Genomic DNA, 23,601 nt, shown 5'->3' on the forward strand with positions numbered 1-23,601 from the left:
TTAATTTCTCTCAGCAGTGTTTTATAGTGTTAAATATACCAGGTCTTACTCCCCATTTCTCTAAGAATACCCCTTAATATTTAGACATATTGATGTTACTATAAATACTAGTGTTCCAATTTTCATTTCTGATCATTGTCAGTGTACAGAAAAACCGTTAAATATTTCTTACTGGCTTTGTAGTTTTACCCTTGACAACATTCTTTTATTAGTTCTGGAAGATGCTGGTAGATACCATTGGGTTTTCTACAACAACAATCATGTTGTCTGAGAAAACAGACGCTTTGGATGCCTTTAGAATCCTTTTATTACTTCGCGCAATAAGAAAAGAGTCCTATATATTTGCCAGGGTAGTTATCATTTCTAGTGCTTTTCATAGGTATATGTTTTTGTCTAACACCATTTTCTGTGTATTTGAAGGATTCCTGTTAATAGCTCTTGCAATGTGGTTTGCAGGTGATGATAGTTTTTTCAGTTTTTGTATGTCTGAAAAGATTTGTTTTGTCTTGTCTGTCCTTATTGGAAATGTATTTTTGCTGGGTAGAGAGCTTTAGGTAGACAATCTTTTCTTTCTGTAGAAGATGTTATGGTACATATACTGCTTCAGTTAAGAAATAGTCTCCATCCTCTGTTACTCTGTACCTACTGAGATGATTTGTTGCTTTTTTAAAGATGTTTTTAATATATTTCCTTTATGACCAAAGATAGTGAGCACTTCATGTGTTTATTAAATATTTTTATTTCTTTTGAAAACTGTTAATTCATTAAACCTTTCTGGATGTTAATCCTTTATCTAAAGAATAAAGATAAAAGATCTTCTCCCATCAAGTAGCTTGTTTCTTGATTCTGTCTATTGTTTCCTACACTGTGCAGAAGATTCTACTGTATCCCTCCTGGGCATACATTTGACAGAATTAAGACAGCATTCCATTCAAGACATCAGCACACTTATGTTTATAGCACCACGATTCACAATTTCTAAACTATAGAATCAAACAATTCACCTATACACTGATAAATGGCAAGAAAGATATAACACATGTACATAGTGGAGCTCTTTATTTACCCACAGAGCAGTAAAATTATGTCATGGAGCTGGTAATAATCATGTTAAGAAAAACTAGCTGGTTTGAGACAAATATTCTATGTTCTCTCTCATATGTACAATATAACAGCGAAAGAGAAAGAGAGAGAAATTAAGAGAAATAGAACAAATGAGAAAGAAGGACTCTAAGGCAAGACTTGGAGGATTATAACCAAAACACTCTATATGCATGTACAAAAACAGAATGATGAAATTCATTAAAATTAATTAAAATGGGGCAAGGATGGCAAAGAAGAGCAACAGAAATGTGATCAGAATCAATTTCTCAAATAAATGGCAATATCACAGTAAAACCCCATGTTACAATGAATATAAAAAGATTTTTCTATCACTCTTTTTGCACAAACATTTTATCTTCCCTAGTGGAAGTTATATTTCTTGGATGTTGTTGATGCCTTAAAATTCAAATTTAGAAAATTTTTCTAAAATTATTTCAAATATTTATTCATCTCTTCTCCTCTTGATAACTGGAGGTGATCAAAACTTGGAGATGCTGCTCTTTCGTTATTGTCTTTCTCTCTCTTTCTCTTCATGTGATTGCTGTGTCTTGAGATGTACTAGTCGTTTTCACTACAAGGAAAAAAAATCTGTTCTTTATTCTGCCCAAAATACTTTTTATATTCTACCTTATAGCTTTGATACCTAAAAATTTAATTTGAATCTTTCAATACCTTCCTTTATCTTTTCTTAAGTTTTTGTACACATGAATAATCTCTAGAATTATTCAAGTTAATGTTTCTGTCTGAACACTGTAACATCTTTGTCAGTTCTTGCTCAATTTAATTGATATTTTCTTCTCCTTATGGTCACATATTCCTAATTTTAGGCATGTATAGTAATCTTTGGACAGCTGGTATGGTGAATGTTTCTTGGTTGGGTGCTGAATGTAGAGGAATTTCTACCAATATTCATAAGCTTCTTTTTAGATGAAGTTTGATAGATGTGATACTCCATGGTGCTTTGAACATTGGTTAGGTGTCAGTACTTCCTTATTCATTCTACTGTCATCTGTACTCAATTTCTAAGATGAGACTTTTATGTGTACTCTACCCAGTGCCTTGTGAATTATGATATTTTCTGGTCTGACTGGTGAGAACAGGACCATTCCCACCTTTTATAGCCACCAAGAAATGTCCTCCTGATCCCTTTGGATGTGTTGATTGGAACTCTGCTGAGTACTCAAATGGAAAGCTTGACATATCCCTATATCCCCTCTCTATTCCTCTACCTGCGTTGGTCTCTACACTCTCAGCTGCATTTCATTAGTTCATGGAGTTCTCTCGGCTCTACTTAGGTTTTCTCTCTCTTTACCCCATCTTGAAATTTCTCTCAAGGCAGTAACTAGTACATAGCTAATTGTATTTTTATCACTTTCTTCAAGGTCCTGCATACTTTGATGTGGACTAGTTTGCATGCCCATTTCACTCAGGAGGATAAATCTGGCCCCTGTCATTGATGTCTGGAAGATAAAGTCTCATTTTGCCATTCTTAAAATAAACAGTGGAATTTTGGGCATTTACCCAAATGATCACAAACAAAACCATACTAAAGCTACCAGCACAACTATGTTTATTGCAGCATTATTTACCATAGCTAAGATATGGAACCAACCCAGATGCCCCTCAGTCCTTCAGTAGATCACTGGATCAAGAAAATGTGAGATTGAGATATACATATACATATACATATACATATATATATAGAGAGAGAGAGAGAGAGAGAGAGAGAGAGAGAGGGAGAGGGAGAGAGAGAGAGAGAGAGAGAGAGAGAGAGAGAGAGAGAGAGAGAGAGAGAGAGAGAGAGGAATTTTATGCCTCCATCAGAAAGAATGACATTGCCTCCATTTGTTAGGAAATTGAAAGACTTGGAAAAAATTATATTAAGTGAAGTAAGCCAGGCCCAAAGAAACATAGGTCCTATGGTTTCCCTTATTTGCAAAAACTATATGTCTAAGACAAGCAGAAATGGTCAAAAGCTGTGTACATATGACCAGATAAGATGAAATGAACCCCAAGAGAGGGACACAAGGGTTTTTTTTTCTTGCTTGCTATTGTTTCTAAACTATTTATAATGTATCATATGATTTTTTTTGTTGCTTTGTATGTTCCTCCCCCATGGTATAACCCCTGTTTTCACTGTATTTGATGTCGGTCTAATTTGGGGAGGGGAAGGGAAAAAACAAAATGTTTAAATAAGGATACAGGTTGACCCATTGAAACAATGAGATGTACAAGTCACTATGTTGAAAAATGAACTTTACAATTTAGGCAGGGGGTGGGTGTAGTTGTGCAGGTGGGAGGGAAGGGATGGTAGGGGAAAAACAAAAGAGGAGGCAACAATGCTTTATAGGAAATGTACCCATTATCTTGCTCATGTAACTGTAACTGCTCTGTACAGTATTTTTACAATAAAAAACTTATTAAAAAAGAATAAATCTATTTCCACTTTGAAAAATGAAAGAAAATAAACACTGGAAGATTGAAGGCATTTACTCTATAGAATTAAAGTAAGGGTGTATGTCTCCCCAACTCTCAGAATAAAATAAAAATAAATATATTTACAAGAATCTAGATTATCCTTGATATAATATATATATATCAAAGATGAATTTATTCATACATCTAAAACATATGAAGATAACTTGTATATATATATATGAAATACCTGAATAATACAAATTATCAAGTTAAACCATATAAAACCTTTATATATAATTTAATATCTCTGCTTTTACTTTTTTTTATAATACTGAACTCATTAGGATTATTTAAAGAGCAGGTGAGTTATTGTTTGGTGCATTTATTTTCAAGTTGTGTTTTTTTAATTGCATAGAAATGAACAGTTAGTAACAATCTCCCATTTTACACCCTCCAGGGATTTTCTGGGAGACAGGCACTCTGGTAGTACTCTACACATTACTACTCACACCAATGTATATTGAAAGCTCAGGGATCTGAGGTTAGCTGTAAAAGCAATTTATAAATTTAAGACACTATTATATTATTAACCCACAAATATATTTGACAACTCATTCAAACATTTATAAGACTGGACTGAGCTCCAAAGGTATGCTGCAGATCCAGTCTTCATCCATTTACAGTACTTAGCCCATGATAACCTAATGTCCTTTGTCCCAACCAAGGAAAAGAGATAGCTTCCTTTACAGTGGTTGTTCCTTATTGAAATAGTTTTGACAATAGTTTTTGATTCATTTAACTAGCTCATGCTCATGCATATATTAATTAATATACACAGGGAATAAATAGACAACTCATACATAATGAATATTGCTAAGGCTTATGCAAAATGCTGAGTGGAAAAATACTGATACAAAATATTTACCCTCAAGAGAAATCAGACATACAGCAAAAAAAAAAACAGTATAAATTAAAAGTAGCATTATAAGATAGAACCATAGTAGGATAAACTAGATATTATAGCAAACAATAAATGCTGAGCTAAGAGGAGAAAGGAATGCTATGGGCTGCAGTGGACAGAGGAAGAAGCTTCTAGTAGAAAGTGGCTGCTGAGCTGGGATTTGAAAGTCAGGTACAAATTCAATCTTTAGAAGTGAGTTTCTGCCAGGTCAGGCCAAGAGGAGTCAAATCAATAAAGCAAAGGGCTCATGGGATTTTAGAAGCAAGAGCAGACCGTGGTTGACCAGCTAGCTAGAAAGTATTGGGGTTTTTGTTTGGGAAAATGTGCTTCCAAGGAAGATATTATTCCACAGTTACACAGAAGTGAAGAAGAGACTTGCTAATGGATGCCAATGCACATTTTCTCCTCAGTCCATAGTCATACAATGACATGGTTTTGCTAGATGAATAGATAGCCAGAAGAAAGAATGTGATGGCTTCCTACTAGACATATGACCAGAGTGCTAGTGAAGTCTACTTATGGGTATGTCCTTTGAGGGTAGAGGTCTACTTCCTTCTCTTAAACCTACCTCTTTATCTAGCCTGCTGCATGAAATGAAGAAGTAGAGATGTGAGCTGAGAAACAACGTAGTACAATAGCAGAAAAGCAGGAGAAAAGCAGTGAGTGCTTCAGGGTACCAAACTCTGGGCTACTCACATGTGTGCTTTAGGAAATATAAAGTTACTTCTATTTTACTTATTCCATTGTATGTTGAAGGGTCGAACAATGAAGCTGTGTTCTACATGTTGGGCTACTGCTTGATTATGACCTAGCAAGATTTGGCCTCTGAACTTCACTTAGTCCAAAGTGCTGTATATATGACATACACACAAATGTTTTGGAAAGGTATGTGTTGCATTGAACAGAGAGTCCTTGCAAATGCTTGCAAGAAAGTGACAGGAAAAGAATTATATTTTACATGAGCTCATTCGATTGGTATTTAGCATATCTGTGCTAACAGAAGCTATGAATGGGAATTGCAGGATTTACATAAGAGGCAATGGTATTTTGAGATAGGAAAATTGTCCTATATATTGAGTGTGGTCATGGTTATATGAGCATGTACATATATATATAAATATATATATGTACAAATACATAGGACATATTACCTGTAAACATAAAATTGATGTATTATGCACATGTATTCCCTCAATGAGGTTGACTAAAGAAATTAATTTGGCTCTGTGCACATGCCTAGATTAATCAGTGGAAAGAACCAGAGGAAGTCAGAAGAGAGAGCAATCTATGGCTTCAATCAAAGCTTTAGGTAATTTGGACTTGTTCTGGGAAGAGTAGGAAGAAGAAAATGTAATTCTGGAAGGAGGAGTAGATTTTGGAGAGCCATTATGCCCAGAGATATTGATTGACACAAAAAAAAATACTTGCTTTCTGTTGTAAAGAATCAGCAAAGCCACACTACAGGCTGATGATGATGATGCCATGCTCCAAGTGTTGTGTGCAGGAGGTTGTGCGTGGCGGGATGGGGAGGGAGAGGGAGGAGAAGGGGAGCGCTGCAATGTACTCACTAAGCCTCTGCATCATTCTTCTGCTTGTATAATGGTACTGCTATTGTCTAAAAATTTCAAAGAGCTATGCAGAGCAAAGAAGATACCTATAAAGCAACTTGCATACAACTTGCATTTGATGCCTGACTCCTGGTAGTCTCTATGAATGTAGGAAGGTTCAACAGCCATCAGTAGATTAAAATAGAAAGAAGTGAGCTTTCAAGATAATATCATAGGTTTTCCCATATGTGTTTCTAAGATCCACTTGGATGTGAGGAAATAATAATTCAGTTCCTAGGAAAGAGAAGTACACTTTCAAACATGGGCTGAAGAAGGGGTTGGGCAGGGTTAAGGTGAACAGCATGGCAGTGAGAAGTACTTCTAAAAAACAGTATGCTCATTCTGCCAAAAAAAAGTCAATAGATTTTCATTTCTTATTTCTTCACCTTCTTTGACTCATAAGTAGGAAAGGGAGTTCTGACAAAAAGTTCTAGTAGCCATCCTGCTTAAGCTTCTCTTCATATGAGATTTGGTTCTCAGCCCATTTTCTGTCAGGCTTTGTGAGATGGAAAAGCAATGCATAAAACTTCTCAGGCTCTACATTGAATTCTCCTGAGTGCCAGACTGGAATTTACAGCTGCCTGTGGACACTTCCATCTGCATGTCCTGCAGGCTTCTTCAACTCAGTGTGTCCCAGACCAAATCAATTTCCCTCCCACATGCTCAGTCCCTTCCAGCCTTCTCTCTGGGTTAATACTATTGCCAGTGTACAAGGTGTCAGTTCTTTTACATTTTTCTTGCTCTCTAAGATCAATCTGCTGTCAGTTTGGGGAAAGGATTGCTATAATCTGTTTTATACGGATGGTTTCTTGACTTTCATTGTCCTGTGCAAATCTTCATTCTTCTCCAAGAGCATAGAAGGATCACTCCTGAGTCTTGATCCTCCCACCTCTTGAGTTTTGCATAGTTGTATGGCTCCAGGATGCTCCACTTACCTAGGTGCTGGTAAATAACAGCTTGACCCCAGAGAATCTTCAGCCACGTCTTCACCTGTCTCTCTGTTTCAATTCTCATTTGACGAATACTATGAAGTTTCTGACATATGGCTTATTATTTTCCAAAGACATTTCAAGGGCTCTTCTTGGAACCTACTGAATGATACCCCTATCTCAAATATTACCTATGCCCTTTCCCAGTTTGTTCTAAATCTTATGTGTTCTATCTGACCACACGGAACTGTAGACCATGGACCCCAAATAATAATGCTTACTGTTTCAACTTCAGAGCCATGGGTCATGGCCTTACAGAATGTTTTCCATGAGCCCACCCCCACTGCTCCTTCCTGACTGTGCATTTCCTTGGTGTAACTACTTATTCCCACTTTCCTCACTCTCTTCTTCCTGAGTTTGGCCCTCAACGTCCTTTATTTCTTTTCCCTGTGGTTATCCCAGGCATCTCTCACTTAGATTTTACAGGGTTTATGAACAGACATCATGTCTAATTGCCATCTCTCTGTCTCCAGGGCACTTTGAATTACCTTTTAATCAGTCTAAAAATAATCTTTTTCTAAAAAATTGACTTGAAAAATCAAGATTTTTTTAAACAAAGAAAGCTTTTTAAAAATTCCCAAAGAAATAGTTAACAATTTTGTTTGCACAGTACCCAACTAGACAGCTCCCTCAGCTTTAGGGCATTAAATATACTTCTTAAAGTTCCTTGCAGTTTTATTATCCCAGGTGCACTGCTACTAGAAGAGGCCTTTGTGGACCACTGCTATAAATGTCATTTGTTCCCATTAAGCAAATGTATTTGTTATATATAAGCTGACTCTTTAAATTTATGGAGACTATTCTAGAGAGTAGTAAGCCAGGTAATATATCAAAAATATGTAGTATAAAAAATGTGGAAATCAGCTTTTATAATTTGAGGATTTTTTTTCTAAACTCAATATAAGCTTGATCATTCAATAACTAGGAGATACATTAAAACAAAATTTCACTATTGTCTAAGCACTTCTATTGAAACAGAGCTATCTCAGCTGCTTGCATAAAGCATGTGATATTATGTTTGCTAGACTATTAAGAAAATTATAAAGGGGGATTCTTTTGTTTCTAACTGATCATACAATTGCTTAATTCATTAAAATTTGAATCCATGAAAGGTATTAAATTTGGCAGTTAATTTTAAATGTTGTATTCCTAAGATTCATTCTCTTTTCCTTTCCTTTCTCCCTCACTCCCTTCCTCCTCCTCTTTCATACCTCCTTCTCTTCCTTCTCTCTATCTCTCTTTCTCTTTTTCTCTCAATTTTATAGCAAGGACTCTTGCTGTATCTTACCCAGATTGGCCTATACTTCATGCATTCAAGCGATTCTGCTGCCTCAGTCTCCTAACTAGCTGGGAGTACAAATATATACTACCATATCCAACTAGAGTCATTTAAAAATTAATAATAACTGCAAAACCTAGGATATCAAAATCTTAAGAAGATAAATTAGCATATACGGCCATTTGGGGCCTTTGGCAGTCTCACACTTGCTTTGTTTGCTTGCTTAGCTAGTATTCGACCCCTTGAGCCATGCTTCCAACTCTGATTTTACTCTTTTTGTTGGTTATTTAAAAAATGGAGTACCACAGAATTTTCTACATTGGCTGGCTTTAAACCATGATCCTCTGGATTTCAGTGTCTTGAGTAGAAGGCTGACAAGTGTGAACCACAGCACTCAGCTGGCACATTTTTTAATTATATCAAACTATATTATTTCTAGCTTTAAAAAAGCAAGATTAAAAAATAAACAGTTTATTGTTGTTGTTGTTTTCAGTGACGCTAACATACTTATACAGATTAGTTCCAGAGTTCAGAAATTAATCCTTTTTAAGCCATTCTTTCTTACTTCCCCTCTTGCTAATCTTTTCAGTAGTAAAGGTACTTTTAATGTGTAAGAAGTAGGCATAGATCGAATATTAACTCTATAAAATATTTATTGACACTTGTTTTAAGATTTTCTTTCTATAATCTGAGAAATAAACATAATACAAACAAAATACAGTAAAATGCACTTTTCCCATTTCAAATAAATATATTCTACTTTTGTAAAAATGTATTAATCTGTGTAATCTGCCATGGTAATTAGTGAAATAAAGCAAAGGTAATCTCTAGTTTAATTATCACTTATTTGAATGGATCTCAAAAGCACTTTTCTGGAGAAAGAAAACTATTCTCTGTAAAATAATATCATCTTGGAGATTCTTTTTTTGAAAAAAAACAAATATAAGGTCTTTTTAAAAGCCCTTATTGTCATAAAAGTGTCCTCACTTGGGAGAAAAATAGCATCCAAATTTTTGCTGAACAACTAAGTTATATGTAAATTTTTTGTTAATACTTCCTAGAGAGCAGACTACATGCAGAATTACAATGATTCCCATGTATCACACTGGTAATTTTCAAAATTAGTGGTTAAGCTTTTAAATTAACAGATATGAATATAATATAGACTCAAGACAGAATTTAAAAACTCTCTTATCAAGAAAAGCTAAAAAGAATAGTGCTATAATGAATAAATTTATCCTTTCCACAATTCTTATTCTTAACATTATAACAACTGAAATCTACTGAATTATACAGACTTATCACAGAGTTATATACATATGTATCCCTGATCAGTTTAAGGCAATGTGTTAGTTTGCTATTTTAAATTGTGAGAAATTTTTGTTACCAACAAAATCACATTTAGGTAGTCACTAATCTTGAAAGTTTCCTTCCATATTTTGGATTATCTAGTCACCTTCAAAATAATATATTACCAAGTAATAAAAGTCATTAGTAATGTCTAAATTTCTATGTTAGTAGTTAATTGATAGTTTACATACTAGCAGATGAAGGTAAATCATACTTTATGGTAGCTCCAAACTCATCATTCACATGGTTGTAAAAATGCTGATTAATCTAAGCCGTCGTGAAGCATCACTCGGCTCAGAAAATCTTATAAAAGATAAGAAGGAAATATCAGGAGTATCAGAACTGTCCTTACTTAGCATTATAAAAGGCACCAAGTATTATCCAGGTGGTCATGTATAAGTTTTCCTGGTTTTTTTCTTTTATGGAAATATCTTTATGTCCACAATTTTCTGAGACATATAATGTACTCAAAAACTCAAGTCCAATGACAAAAGTGTGTGATTTCCTCCCTTGCCTTTCTTCATAATTCCTCCATCTCAAAATGTGTATTAAAGCTGTTTGCCATTGATGTATGTTCAAAGATCCTGGAAAGGCTTGGTTTCAATAGTTCTACTGAGTGGCATGACAGGTGTTGAGAAGTGTCAGTCTTCAGGGACATCATTTGGTCTGTACCAGGCTCCCTTCTGTCATAATACAGAGCCCAGAGCAGAGTTATGGTGAGAATCATGGCAAGGATTTGTGTCACTCCAATGGAGATCCCCAGAAACCTTAGTACTTGTAACTGTTTGGTTCCTCTCAAGAAAGAATACATTTTCTTCCCACAACCCTGTAAAAGAAATAACACAGTCATTTGGATAAGTCAAAAATAGTGAAAACAACTAGAATTAGTTAATTAAAATGATAAAGCTCAACACAATGACTACCAGTAGGAAAAGCTATTGGGGGAACAAAAGCCTACTTGTTTAATCATGACCAGCCTATCACTTGTTTTCCATCCAAAAATTGAAATCCATTCATACAACCAAGTGTTTAGAAGAAGGGGTTGGGAAATATTTTTGTGTATGTACAAAGGTCAGAGAGCAAATATTTTAGGCTTTACAGTTCATGATCTTCTCTGTAACTATCTGCTTTTGCCACTGTAATAGGAAAGCAGTCATGAATAATATGTAAATGGATTGAGGAGAGGATGACCCAAAAGGCATTACAACAGTATTGGCATAAGCCAGAGATTGCTGGCCTGCTAGACTGCTCCAAATTTTTTCAAAGTAAATTATTATCTTGAATAGACTGCAGTAACCAGCATCTCATGTAACTAATACTGGTGGCTAATTTCCAGTAAAATAGACAGACAAACAGACAGATGAATATAGATAGATATAGATAGATAGATAGATAGATAGATAGATAGATAGATAGATAGATAGATAGATAGATAGATAGATAGATAGATGCAATTCACTCTTCTAAAGGGAATTTAACTATAAATTAAGGTGAAAATCTAAGACAGTTTCTAATACATTTCAAGAACTTTTCAAGACTGAGATTATGCTCTACTTAGAAGCTAACAAATTAGCCTGCCACAATTCAATAGACACTGGAGGAAGAATGGATGTTGCCATTACTCATAACAATGACAAGCAGCAGAGAACATGTCAGTTCCTCAGGTTCCCAGGACAACAGGAAGAAGGACATTTAATGTCTACATATCAAGCAGATTGGATTTTAGGATAGGAAGCCCAAGTTTATAGAACCCTAGTGTTTTATAATGGGCAGTATAGAAAAGGTCAACAATGTAAGAAATGTATCTGCAAATAGTTCTTAGAATTGCACACTATGAAATGCTTTCGGTCCAGTATCATTTCAACTGACTCTTTACAATAGTCTCTGCATCTTAAATTTTACCCATATAGTTCTTTAAAAGAAATGGTATAAAATCTCCCATCTTTTTCAACTAATTCATTTAAAGCTGAGAAACCATGTGGAAGAGGTATTTTTTAAACCTGTGAGTAAAGTAGATATTAAGAATGAAGTATAATTTGTTAGGCCTTGTATTTTGACATAGCGGAAAAATCAATATTTTTTAAACAATCACATTTGATTTTTTTTGAAGATATGGTAATTATATACCACAGAACAGTTTGTGAATTAAATATATTAGCTAACACTAAATGCTGTGGAGTGAAAAATGGATCATTGAAATCAGTGTGTTCAGCTTTTTCTCTTGGAAAAGTAAGTTTTACGCCACTTCTTCAGTGATATCAACAAAAGAAACATAGGAGTCTGAACAGTTTCTCCTATATGTAAACAACGAAGCTATAGCCAAAAACAAAAGTGGTCACACTCAAATTTTTCACAACTCTGGATATAAGCCAATATTTGTAGCAATCTGAGAAGCATTTATTCAAGAAAAGCACCTGGATCTTTGGGGAAAATAGTAAGCTTTGTTACATTTGAATGTGCCCTGTTCCCTTTCCCTTCCTCTGCAGGAGTCATGAAAAACAGCAGCCTGCAAATCATTCTGAAAACTGGCCACACCACATAGAATGGGGTTGGAGCTCCTTCAAAGCCCCATTCCCTGTGAGAATTAACATCATTTGTCAAGTCTGGTAGTTCCCTGGAAGACCCCACTTACAAGGCTGTCTTTGTGTGACCTGAGTTGGAGCCCAACCATTGGAACAGTCTTCTCCCCTGCTAGTGTTTACCAAAGACAATTAGAAACAACTGCTGATCATTGATGCTAGTCCAGGAATTAAATTATAGTTGCACACTGTAGCACTAACCAAAAAGCGTAAAAAGAAGCTGGGAGTAAGTTCATGGGAGGGATTGCCAAAGCTCTCTAGCATATTTGTGAGAGGATCTAGAAATTTACACATATACCCAGAATTGTGCCCATAAGACCTGGGAAGGCCTTCCACCTCAGGATGCCCTTGAGGTTCTGTGCAACCTTGGCAAAGGCGGGGAGACTTGCTGGTTCCTAAGTATCTAAGGAAATCTCTATTCATTCATTACTTGACTAGTAAACTACTTAAGAAGTGGCCACACATGACAAAGAAAACAGACCTTATAGAGCTTGTTTAGAAAAGTTATTCAACTCACAACTGAGTAACCACAGCAAAATTCAGGTGGGGGAAAGGGGAAATCTGATTTCCAGAGATGTCCAAAACTTCGATCATGAAATTGACTTATAATGAGAGGATACCTTTGCCTTACTCAGAAGTCCCCTCAACACACAGGAACAAGTCTAATGCTTGACATTTCCTGTTAGAACCTGTCTTCCAAACAGGATGCACTGCTTCCTGTTCTGCTCATAGGCCACCCAGTTACCATAGAGTTAGAGTCACAACTGACAAGTCAATATCTTCTCTTAAACCAATCTCTACTGGAGCCTAACTCTTCTGAGTTCCATTAATATTTCAAATCTATGTCCACCATTGTGATAATCCATTCCAGAACTGTATTAATTTTGACAATATTTCCTGGAAAGTGTCATAGACTTTGAACTTTTAAACAGCTTGAGAAAGCAACAAAATTTTTAAGCCAATAAAGGCTATTTTGAATAGATTTGGATCCTAATGAAAAATTCATTTTTGGGGGGTCCCCAAAAAGTCAGTCATGGGACTGTGCTGTCATACAACTTCTCTGGGACTTGGATTCCTTCCAGATTACTGGACCCTGAAGATGGTCTTCTTATCACTTCCTTGTTTTGTTTGTAAAGCACACAGACAACCTTTAAATGACACAATTTTAATCCACAACTTTGCCCTCAGGAAGAAGTATAAGTCTAGACATTATGAAATGAACTCTACAATTAGGGGAGGGAAGCCAGGACGGGGAAAAACTGGGAGAGAATGAGGGATGGGTAACACTATTCAAAGTGAAATGTACTCATGATTGACTATGTAATTGTAACCCCTCTATACATCACCTTTACAATAAAAATCTTTAAAAAATGATATATTACCATCTAAAGGCACTTTATACTCAGCCCACCAACTCTGCTGATGTACAATATATGAACCTAGACTTGTATCAATTCTCCACTGAAGTGTACTTTAATGATACATATTGAGGAACACTACACAACTGCTCCCTAAAATCGATTAAAAATAAAATTGAGGATATTTTGCTAGATTACTTAAGAACAGTAGATACACAAATTCACTACAAAGTACTTTGTTTCTTTTCAATATATGCTTTCCTCCTTTATGTTTACTTCCCTTCTGACATTTGAATAATGCAGATGCGTCAGCACCCTCTTCAGCTATCAGAAAGCTCAAAGGTCAACAGAAAACTCAACTACAGAGACCCCTGTCCCTTCCTAGCAAGCATGTATGCTTCCTTTTCCCCTTAGCCTTAAATCCTTTATTTAATAGCAGAGATGCATGGTATAAGCTTTCAACTAGTATCACAAACTCCTCCACAGTGTATTCAATTTAATATTGCTTTGATAATTCAGAGGCATTATAAAAAATTGCACGATAAAACTGACCAGCAACATGCTAGATATCAATGTCATTTACCAGAGTACATAATGTTGTGAATTAACTTTCCATAGAAACACTCCTATTCTTCATAGAAATAACTCCAGCATTTAGGGTCAGTACCACAATGTCTCTATTACAATAATTCAACACAACCATCACCCTAAGGTTATTTTGAGCCAGTTCAAAGGATTATGTACATGTGTTTTTTTTTTTCAGTGTAAACACAGATGCTTTTGTTGAAAAGCAAGTACTAGGTCTAGAGAAAAATAAATAATGTTTTTATATAATCTGCTATCTTATTCACAGATATTTAGTTGCACAAACAAACTTCTGTTCAGTGAGTCAAAAGAGGAAATAGAAATGTTAGAGATCAAGCGTGCACTTCCTTTCACAAAAGGTATTTTGTTCAGCATTTGGAAAGAATGAATCGCCCTTACTTGCTTTGTCAAATTGAAATATTCTGAGTTGATTTTGCTTGAAAGTATTTTCTTCCCCATAGAGCTATGCTAGGCCTATTCTAATAATCTCAGATAATTCAAAGGTCTGAATAGAACTGTTGACAAACTGACTTGCTGCAGCATTGAAGTTCTGGCCAATTATTAGCTGCAAATAATGACACTCCCTTTATCAGAGAAAAGGCATGGACTCTACATTTCCTGGAGTCTATTTGAAGGCATGTCAGGATGCTTCATTTCATTTGAGGAAATTATACACTTGAAATTATTCTCTGATCTATCTCCAAAATGAGTTTCTAAATTTGGAAGAACACCCGTGGCTTTTCAGTACTCGATATTCACAGGCCACATCAAAGAGTCAGGCAGCCTTTTAAGCTTTATGAAGATAACCTATAAATAAACTCTAGGTACAAATACATGCAGGTCTATATTGATATTTCTGTAGTTTATTTTTTAGTAATAAACATGACTGTCAAATTTGACATGACTGTTAATTATCAGATACAGTTATGTAATTTTCCCCTTATTTCTCTACAGTTCAAGGACACAGTGATGTGAGCTCATGAGTTCATGAGTTCATGGGTGTTAAACGGGCTGGATCAAGAATTCTCCACAGATAATGTAAGTTCTGCAGGGAAGAAGTGCTTCTTCAAAAACAAAAAAAGTAATCATATAATAAAAACCCTAACCACATTTTCTTCTTAAAAGTGTAAAATTAACCTGGGTATAGGAAACGTAGTAGAAAAGTCATTTTATTATTCTTTAAAATATAACAGATCCTTATATCTTTATGCCCAACTCCTGTGCCACCCTCTTCCTTCTCTCTTTTCTCTCTCTCTTTTGTTTGAGGTACTGAAGTTTGAATTCAGGGTCTCACACATGCTAGACAAGCACTCTACCACTAGAGGCATACTCCTGGAACTTTCAACTACTTTTTAGATAAGGACCAGAAATTCTACCTGGGCTAGCCTGAGACCACATTGTGGCATAGTCTTTAAGAGAAGATCTTACTAACTTTTTTTGCTCAGACTGGCCTGGAATCCAAGAACTCTTGAATCCATCATCCTCTCTCTACTTCCTGAGTAGCAGTGATTGCAGGCTCTTTGATCTTCACAACTTGATAGGTAGAATCATCGCAGACTAAATTTGCTGAATATTTTTTCAGTTTTACTGAAAACTGTGGTCATAAAAAGATTAGTCAAAAAACATGAAAAGCTTCTTTCTCACTAGTGAGACCTATGCTGTTAACAGAAGCATTGCTTGCTTGGCAAAAAGTTTATACATGGGCTCCTCATGCAAAATTTCCTCCCTAACTGTTCATCCATAAAAAGTTAAAAGGGAAAGGACAAACCAAGTCCTGAAAACTATCTGGAAAATCTACCTTTGGCAGCAAAAATATACTTATAAATAAATAAATAAATAAAATTTCTGTTATGATAAGCAAAGCCAGGGATAATTTAGCTAGTTAAAAATCTTCTTGTAGCTATCCAATTTTTCTATCTACTTGTGGTTGTTGTTGGGCCTGGTCAGTGTCCCTGAGATCTTTGGCTCAAGGCTAGTATTCTACCACATTGAGCCACAGTACCACTTCTGGTTTTCTGGTGGTTAACTGGAGATGAGTCTCATGGGCTTTATTGCCTGGCTGGCTTTGAATCACAATCCTCAGAACTCAAACTACTGAGTAGTGTTATAGGTGTGAGCTACTGATGCCTGGCTCTATCTACTTTAATAAATACATCAATAAATGATTTTCACTATTATCATTAGCTACTACTATGCACTGAAAATGTGATTAGTATGCACCAAGTGGTGTCTATCGTTGCACGATTACAAAGCAGTACATACTGTTGATACCTATCAGATAAGGAAATTGAGGTGCAGAAGCAAAAATGTAGGTCAGCTCCTGACAATCTGAACATTTTAATATCTACAACACTGGTTTTTGGAATCAAACAGATTCAAGCTCATTCAGTGGATTTCATTTTCCCCACCTATAAAGTGCTATTGAAAATACTGGATTTTCTTTGAAGAAGTATTTTAGGTTTCTAACGTGGTAATGTACTTTGAATCCTCACCAATGAAACTGTACAAATAAGTGTCCTGTTTCCATTCCATTGGGTGCTGGACATACTTTCCCAAAACATGGTGCCTTGACATGCTGTGTATTTTGGATCAAAAGAAAACTGGGAGCACTGCTAAGCTGTGGTTTCTCTGACCTATTCCCACCCTCCTTTCTCAAGTTTCCTTGAATATGGAATTCTCTAAAGCAAAGCACAAAACCTAGAAATGATTTCTCTGGACTCCTCCTTTCCCCCCTGAAGATCCACATGTGAATCCCCACAACTGGAGATTTATAGAGGGGATAACATTATAGAGATACACAGGAATGAATCTGCAACTGGTCTTGCTAGAGTCCTTCATCCCCAACCAATTACCATTAGATCACATCCTTTGTTGTTCAACTACATACTTCTTTCTTCAGATGTAGCACAAAGACACAATTTTCCCTAGGTCTTTGGGTCTTCACTTTTGAAGACTCTTGGTTACATGAAGCTTTCATTGAACAAATGTGCTAATGTATCTTTTCTGATAGGAATGCCAGCCATGAACCTTAGGGTGAGTAAAGAAAAGTATTGTTCTGTCTTTGATTTCCTTGAACTCACAGCTGAAAATGGTCATGTCTATTGTAAGCATGCACCATTCTAAAGGCATTAAATATGCTAATGTGTTTAAGTCTCAAAACAAGAAAAAGTCAGGGAGAAAAAGGAGAAAGAGGAAGGAAGGAGAAATGAGCACTGTAGCTATCACCATTGCTAAGTATGAAAATGAAAACACAGAGAGATTAAAATTTTATCCAGTGTCACATAGGGAGAAAATTGAGATTTCACTTCAGGAATTTGGCTTCAGAACCTAGTCAGTTTCTGAGATATAGTTCTTCACTAAGAAAAACATATTCCTAAGAAACTCATTTCTTCTTGTTTTCCATTTGTCTTACCTAGAAGAAGAATGTCTCCTATTCTTCACAGTTGGTATTCCCAGAGTTCCATCTTAGAATGCATATGTTATGGCATCTCTATGTGATTTTGTCTCTTCGCATGTTTTCATTACGTCCTACATACTAGTGACACTTACACAGACTATGAGGCCACATCACCCACCCAGGCTCTTCTGTACATAGATGCTTAATTACACCACATGTTCTTTCTTGCCTCTCTTGAACTAAATGAGGTCATTGGTCCCTGCAAATGGAATGTGAACTTGGGCAACGGGTATATACTTTCAAGCAATGAGTACACTCTTTACCATTGGATTAAAGAAGGAATAAGTCTGGAAGGCAGGTGTTTTTTCAATGCAAAGGCAGCTCACTGCGTTAGCCCATGGTTGAACTTGCACTGCAGAAATGACTGTCACCTGGATGAGCTGACTGATCTATGACTGAAAAACTCCCACCTCATCTGAGCCACTGCATTAGTCCTTTCCACTGGCACACACAAAACATCTGTCTCTCTCTTTTGAGCTCCTATCACCTACTGAGTCTTACATGTGGATTACCTGACCAAAACTTTAAACTCAGAATTTTCCAAATGGAGCAAATAGAGCACAGACTTTCCCCTCCATAAATGGCTTATCTTTCAGGGCCTAAATGAAAGCCATATATGCTTGCAAGTTCCTCGTCTATCACTCTCCATCTTCCAGCTGTCAGTTCTAACTTTTAAATATCCTTCATATTTATTCTCTCCTATCCATCAATTTTCCAACCTAAGTCCCAGCCCTTCTCATCCCAAGGATAACCCACTACAGTCTCCTACCTAATTTCCAAGTTTCCAGACACAATCCATCACCTCACCTTGCTGACCCACGCATTTCATTGTCTATAACGCTACCTCATCATTTTAAAGCACAAATCTAAAATTATTGCTGTGTGAGGTAGTTTCTCAGGTGAAAATATTACAAAGGCTTTCAGATCAGTGCACTGTGAGGGTAAATATTGCACAAGAGGCAAAGTTGTTTGAGTGAACAGTGAACAGGGCACAGGAAACTCACAACTGAACTGCTAAGAGCCTGAAAGAAAAGAATGCATTTATACCCCAGAAGCAAAACTGGCAGAACTGTTCCAGGCCTGATTAGATCAAGCAAAGCCAGATGATAAAAGGGCTCTCCCCCAACCCCCTACCAAGCCCAAACTGGCCCTGTAGGGCTTTGAATGATAAAACAGACAACACCCCAAGCCAAAGTCAACCTGATCCTGCTGGCAGTTTAGATGGAGATAATGAAGTCGACAGAGAGGCAGGAGGGAGTATCTTTGACTTTATATAAAAAGAACCCTGAGAATAAAACTTCTTGGGGATATTCCATCTAAATAACCGCTGAGCCTGAAAAAGTGCCTACAGTTTGCTATCTGGGCAGCAGGCGTGATGTGTTTATCGGAGAGCAGAGTTGCATTATTAATAAATCAGAATCTGATAACTACTCTATCCTAAGCCTTCCTTGCATAATAATGCCTCAAATTTGTAAAGACATCTGCCTTTTCATCTGGCAACAACTCAGAGACTTCAGTATAGAATCCTGGTACTGGCAGATCTAGAGGACTCTCCAGCTCAGCCTGGCCCTGTGCATCCCAGTGACATGATCTTGGCCACCCCAGTGCCCCCACAGTGCTCATCTACTAACTCTGATCATTGCTTCTTGGCTGTGTACCTCACAGGCTGCAATACCTTTCAGCCCCATGACTTCAACTATTTTCTGCACTTAACACCTTCTTATCCTTTAAGACTGAAAGGCCAGGGAGATACTACTCACTGATGGGAAAAACTGATGGTTTTCCTAACTCAATGTTGCTCCCCTGCCTGGGCCTATGACTACCCTCCCACCACTGCCTTCCCCAAATTCTCCCACCTAGAATCTTAATCTAAATGTGAAAGCCCATTCCCAGATCACACCCTAGTTCCTAAAAGTAGGCCACACCTGGCTGAACTACTAACCTGCCCAATAGGTTCCTGGAACCAGGCCACTTAGGCCATTATCACAAATTCTCAAGACTCCCTCTTGCAACTCTTCAGCTACCTATGGCCTGACCCCCACCCACGTGTTGTAAGGTGAATCATCCCAGAAGCCATATTTTGAAATATGGAATATTGGAGTCTTTATTATACAGTTAACAGCCTGCAGGCAGCCAGTTGCTACAAAGACCTGCAGCTAGGAAACAGGCTAAAGAGGAAAGAAAGAACAAAAACAATACCAGCAATCCAATTCAGCTCCAATGGAGAGCTGAATTGGGACGCCATGATGACTGGCTACGAGCCAAGAGACAGGACACAGGAAACAATCACGGAGACACTCGTGGCATGGTGTAATGGCGACTGGGCTGGTTTGGGCCTAAATAGGGGTTGGCGCAGGGAGCAGATACACAGGAAATTCCCAGTCCCAGGCACTGGACTGACAGATTCAGTAACCTACCAGCCAAGTACCACCCCTGTCTCCAGGGATCCAGGCACACCCATCACTTGGAAGGCAAGTAATGAATGGGAGGAGTTTCCTTCCCCCAGCATGAAGACAAGATGCCAGACTCTACCATCCCACTATGTGGCCAATATGGCCCTGGCCAGACCTGGCCTCCTTACTTCACCCTACTTAAAGTCCCTCCAGGCCTGTCCCCATTATGCCTTGTGTCTCCTGAATCTCCTCAGGTTACCATGGCATCCCTGTGCAACGTTTCATGAAGGCTGATCTAGTCTGCTGCAGTCAGTATCTGCATCTACTTTCATTCTTCTAGCCTTTGCAAGTCTGTCCTTTTCCCGAACACTCCACTATGCCCTATCCATGCCTATCTCAGTTGTAAAAAAATAAAATTATAAACAAATCAATTAAGTATTTCCCAGCCCCTCCCAGGTCCTTTCAGTGTCCACCTTTAAGACTGCCTAATTCCCACCTGATATTTTTGCTGCTCATGTTGTAGTGGGGAAACTGGAATTTTACCACACAACAATGTGAGGATTTGGTCAATCTGAAATTAGTATATCTTGAGGGTACATGGGTGGAAGTTTGAGCTATTATTTCTCTGTTCCTTACATGGATCTGTCAGATTTCCTTTTTAATTCTTGCCCCCAGATTTTGGTTTTGATTTTGGTTTTGTTCAGATTTTTGTTTGTTTTTCTGCATCAGATGACATTTTTTTGTTTTTGATCCTTAGGAGAATTTCAGTAACATCCAAAGAGCAGGAGGAATTGAGTGAAAATAAATCGACTCTAACTAGGAAGAGTTTGTTAGAAAAAAAAGTCACATCCCACTTCCAACTGTGGCCTTTTTACCCAGAATCCTTTGCCACGTTTCCACTTCTGGCTCTGAAGTATTGAACATTGTATGTAATGAGAAGAAAATAAAAATAGTTTCTATTAGTCAAAACAAATACATAATAATGTTGATTAACCTTTCCAGTTGATCAAAGGAAAGCAATATTAAAAAAAAAAAAAAAAAGGAAGAAAAAGCATTAAGGACTAAGATACTACCCAGAGAAACAGAATGTGTAATTATTATAAAACAACTACTGTTCACCTAATGAAATCGTGTACACAGGTGAGAGACCAGGATAGGGCCTTTTGTCACAGGTTTCTCAGTCCACTCATCACATAATACTCAACTAAGAAAACAAAATCATTAAATGGGATTGAAAAACACACTCTAGTCAGGCTCTCTTGAGCTCTCTATCATCTCTGGAATGTCCAATTTTGGAATGGATTCTGTTAAGTTCAATTGTTATAATTGCCCATTCTTGTGAGTCATCTTCTTGCTTAAACCACATGTGATGCCTAATCACAATGGCCTGCCTTCAATAGGAATTTTGCTGGGTCCCATTAGCCAGAATTTCCTCTTATTTCTAATGTTACATCTTAGAAAATTTACACCCAGTTATCCTCAATATGCTCCTTGATCATATGAAGGCCTACATAGTCCATGCAATATTCAGAGCTGACTGTAATCTGTCTCCTTGGTGCAAGACACCATTACAGGATCATATGTCTATGGAACTGTTGAAAATTGTATAAACAAAATTTTCTTGCTGTCTAACAAGGATCATCAAATAGTTTTTCCTTTGACACTCTGAGATTCTTCTACCCTAAGAGAGCACCTTATAGCTTTGGTTGTGTTCTGTAAGCCTTAGAAATCTATAAATAACTTGTCATCATACAGATTCATTGTCCTAGAAGGGAAGACACAGAAAAAGTACACATGGCTTCACTTTTGAATCCTCCTGACCTTTCCTACTGCCTTTATTTTAGCTGTTTCCCAGCAATGGAAGAAAAAATAAACAACTGTATAAAAAAAGTAAGGTATCATTTAGAGTAACATTACTTGTCACAAAGCCAATTGCTGTGAGGGTTTGAAATTCATACTCAACACATGGAATATAGGAAGTTTAAGAGTTAAGGCAAGGCATCCCCAAGTCATCCCTTTTGGTGGTGAGAATGTCGCTTTTTCTCTAGCCCTTACATAAACCTTTGCAAATATTACATTTCTGAAGTAGTCAATATATATTTTAGCCATAGTCTTTCTTGTAAATCCAAAGCAAAACAATAAGTCTTTGAAGAGAGATTTTGCTTGACTTTGTGTCCCTTTATTCTGAGTGGGTTCATTTGAAATAGGGCTGTTGTGAGTCTGTAAACTTCCATTTTTATTTCCCAGGTAGCACACGGAGGAGCTGCGTGGGATTTCAATCCCTTTGAGGGGTTCTTCATACTTGTTTGCTATCTGAGATTAAAAAACAACAAAAAGTACTGCAGCTCTTCTCCAAACCAAAATCTGAAGATGCATTGATGAAAGCTACTCCTCCTCCCCCCACTGATGAAAATGTCTAAAAACTACAGAAAATAATTTTAACTGTAGCAACTTTTCTATCCACATCCATCCAAGAAGCAAAAGGTTAGGAGTCCCTTCTCCATGAAGACTTATTTTCTACCTGCCTTCCTCACTCTCTTTATTTTCCTTTCTGCTTCTTGAGATCAAATCTAGACACACTTTGGTAGCAAGAGAGGCAGAAAACTTCAGCAAAGAAGAGATGAACCTTAAACTTGCATTTTACCAACTTCAAATCTGAATACAAAATTGAGGCCAAGTCTGACACTTAGTATTTACAAAGCAAGGACACACAGATAATGCCAAAGAATACGGTGAGTATGCTTTTAATTATTATAGGCCCAACCCATCTGAAACTTTGTACTTGTAGTTCTCGAGGCCAAAAATGCTTTTCTGAAGACTTTTTTATGGCTGGCTCTTTCCCATCAATTTATCTCCATTCAAATACTACCTTCTAGGATGGCATGATTTTATCAATCTCAAGTAACTCCCTCAGCAACAGAGCCTGACCTATTACTCTGTTCAGAGACTTTACAGAGCTTCCTATCACCTGCAATTGTTTTCTATTACTTCTTTTGTTTTCCTTATTAAGTATCTGTATCACTAATGAGAATATAAGATCTAGAAGAGAGACTTTTCTTTTTTGGCCCGAAACATTTTCCACTACGTTCCCAGCATTAAAAATAGTAAGTAGATAGCTGGACAACAGTGGCTCACGCCTGTAATCCTAGCTACACAGGAGGCTGAGATTTGAGGATCGTGATTCAAAGACAGCCCAGGCAGGAAAGTCCATGAGATTCCATCTCCAATTAACCACCGGAAAACCAGAAGTGGCTCTGTGGTTCAAGTGGTAGAGAGCCCTTGCCTTGAGCTGAAGAGCTCAGGGACAGTGCCCAAGCCCAGAGTTCAAGCCCCATGACCAACCAAAAACACAAAACAACAACAACAAAAAAAAAAAACAGTAAGTAGAATTCCAGAAACAATCCAAAAGTATTGTTGTGAATGAATGTGTAGACCAAAATTGAGGGTCAAGCATAGTTTCTTTGTGTGATGCTGAAGCCTATACTTTTATACAGATGTGTAGCTTATTACAGATACTCAAG

At 37.0% G+C, this 23,601-nt stretch overlaps 1 protein-coding gene across 3 annotated transcripts in view; it reads right to left on the bottom strand.

Moving 5' to 3' along the window:
* Positions 1 to 8,846: 8,846 nt before the first annotated feature.
* Positions 8,847 to 23,601, bottom strand: part of Tspan12 (tetraspanin 12) — a 57,912-nt gene continuing 43,157 nt past the window's right edge. For all 3 annotated transcript variants that reach the window (XM_069996632.1, XM_069996633.1, XM_069996634.1), the window contains exon 8: positions 8,847 to 10,534. In XM_069996632.1, coding sequence (XP_069852733.1) covers positions 10,229 to 10,534 — 306 coding nt within the window. In that variant the 3' untranslated portion in view covers positions 8,847 to 10,228. The remainder of the gene's footprint in view (positions 10,535 to 23,601) is intronic.

The sequence above is a fragment of the Dipodomys merriami genome, unplaced genomic scaffold, assembly GCF_024711535.1.
Source record: "Dipodomys merriami isolate MVZ:Mamm:240054 unplaced genomic scaffold, mDipMer1.0.p SCAF_5, whole genome shotgun sequence".
Lineage (NCBI taxonomy): Eukaryota > Metazoa > Chordata > Mammalia > Rodentia > Heteromyidae > Dipodomys > Dipodomys merriami.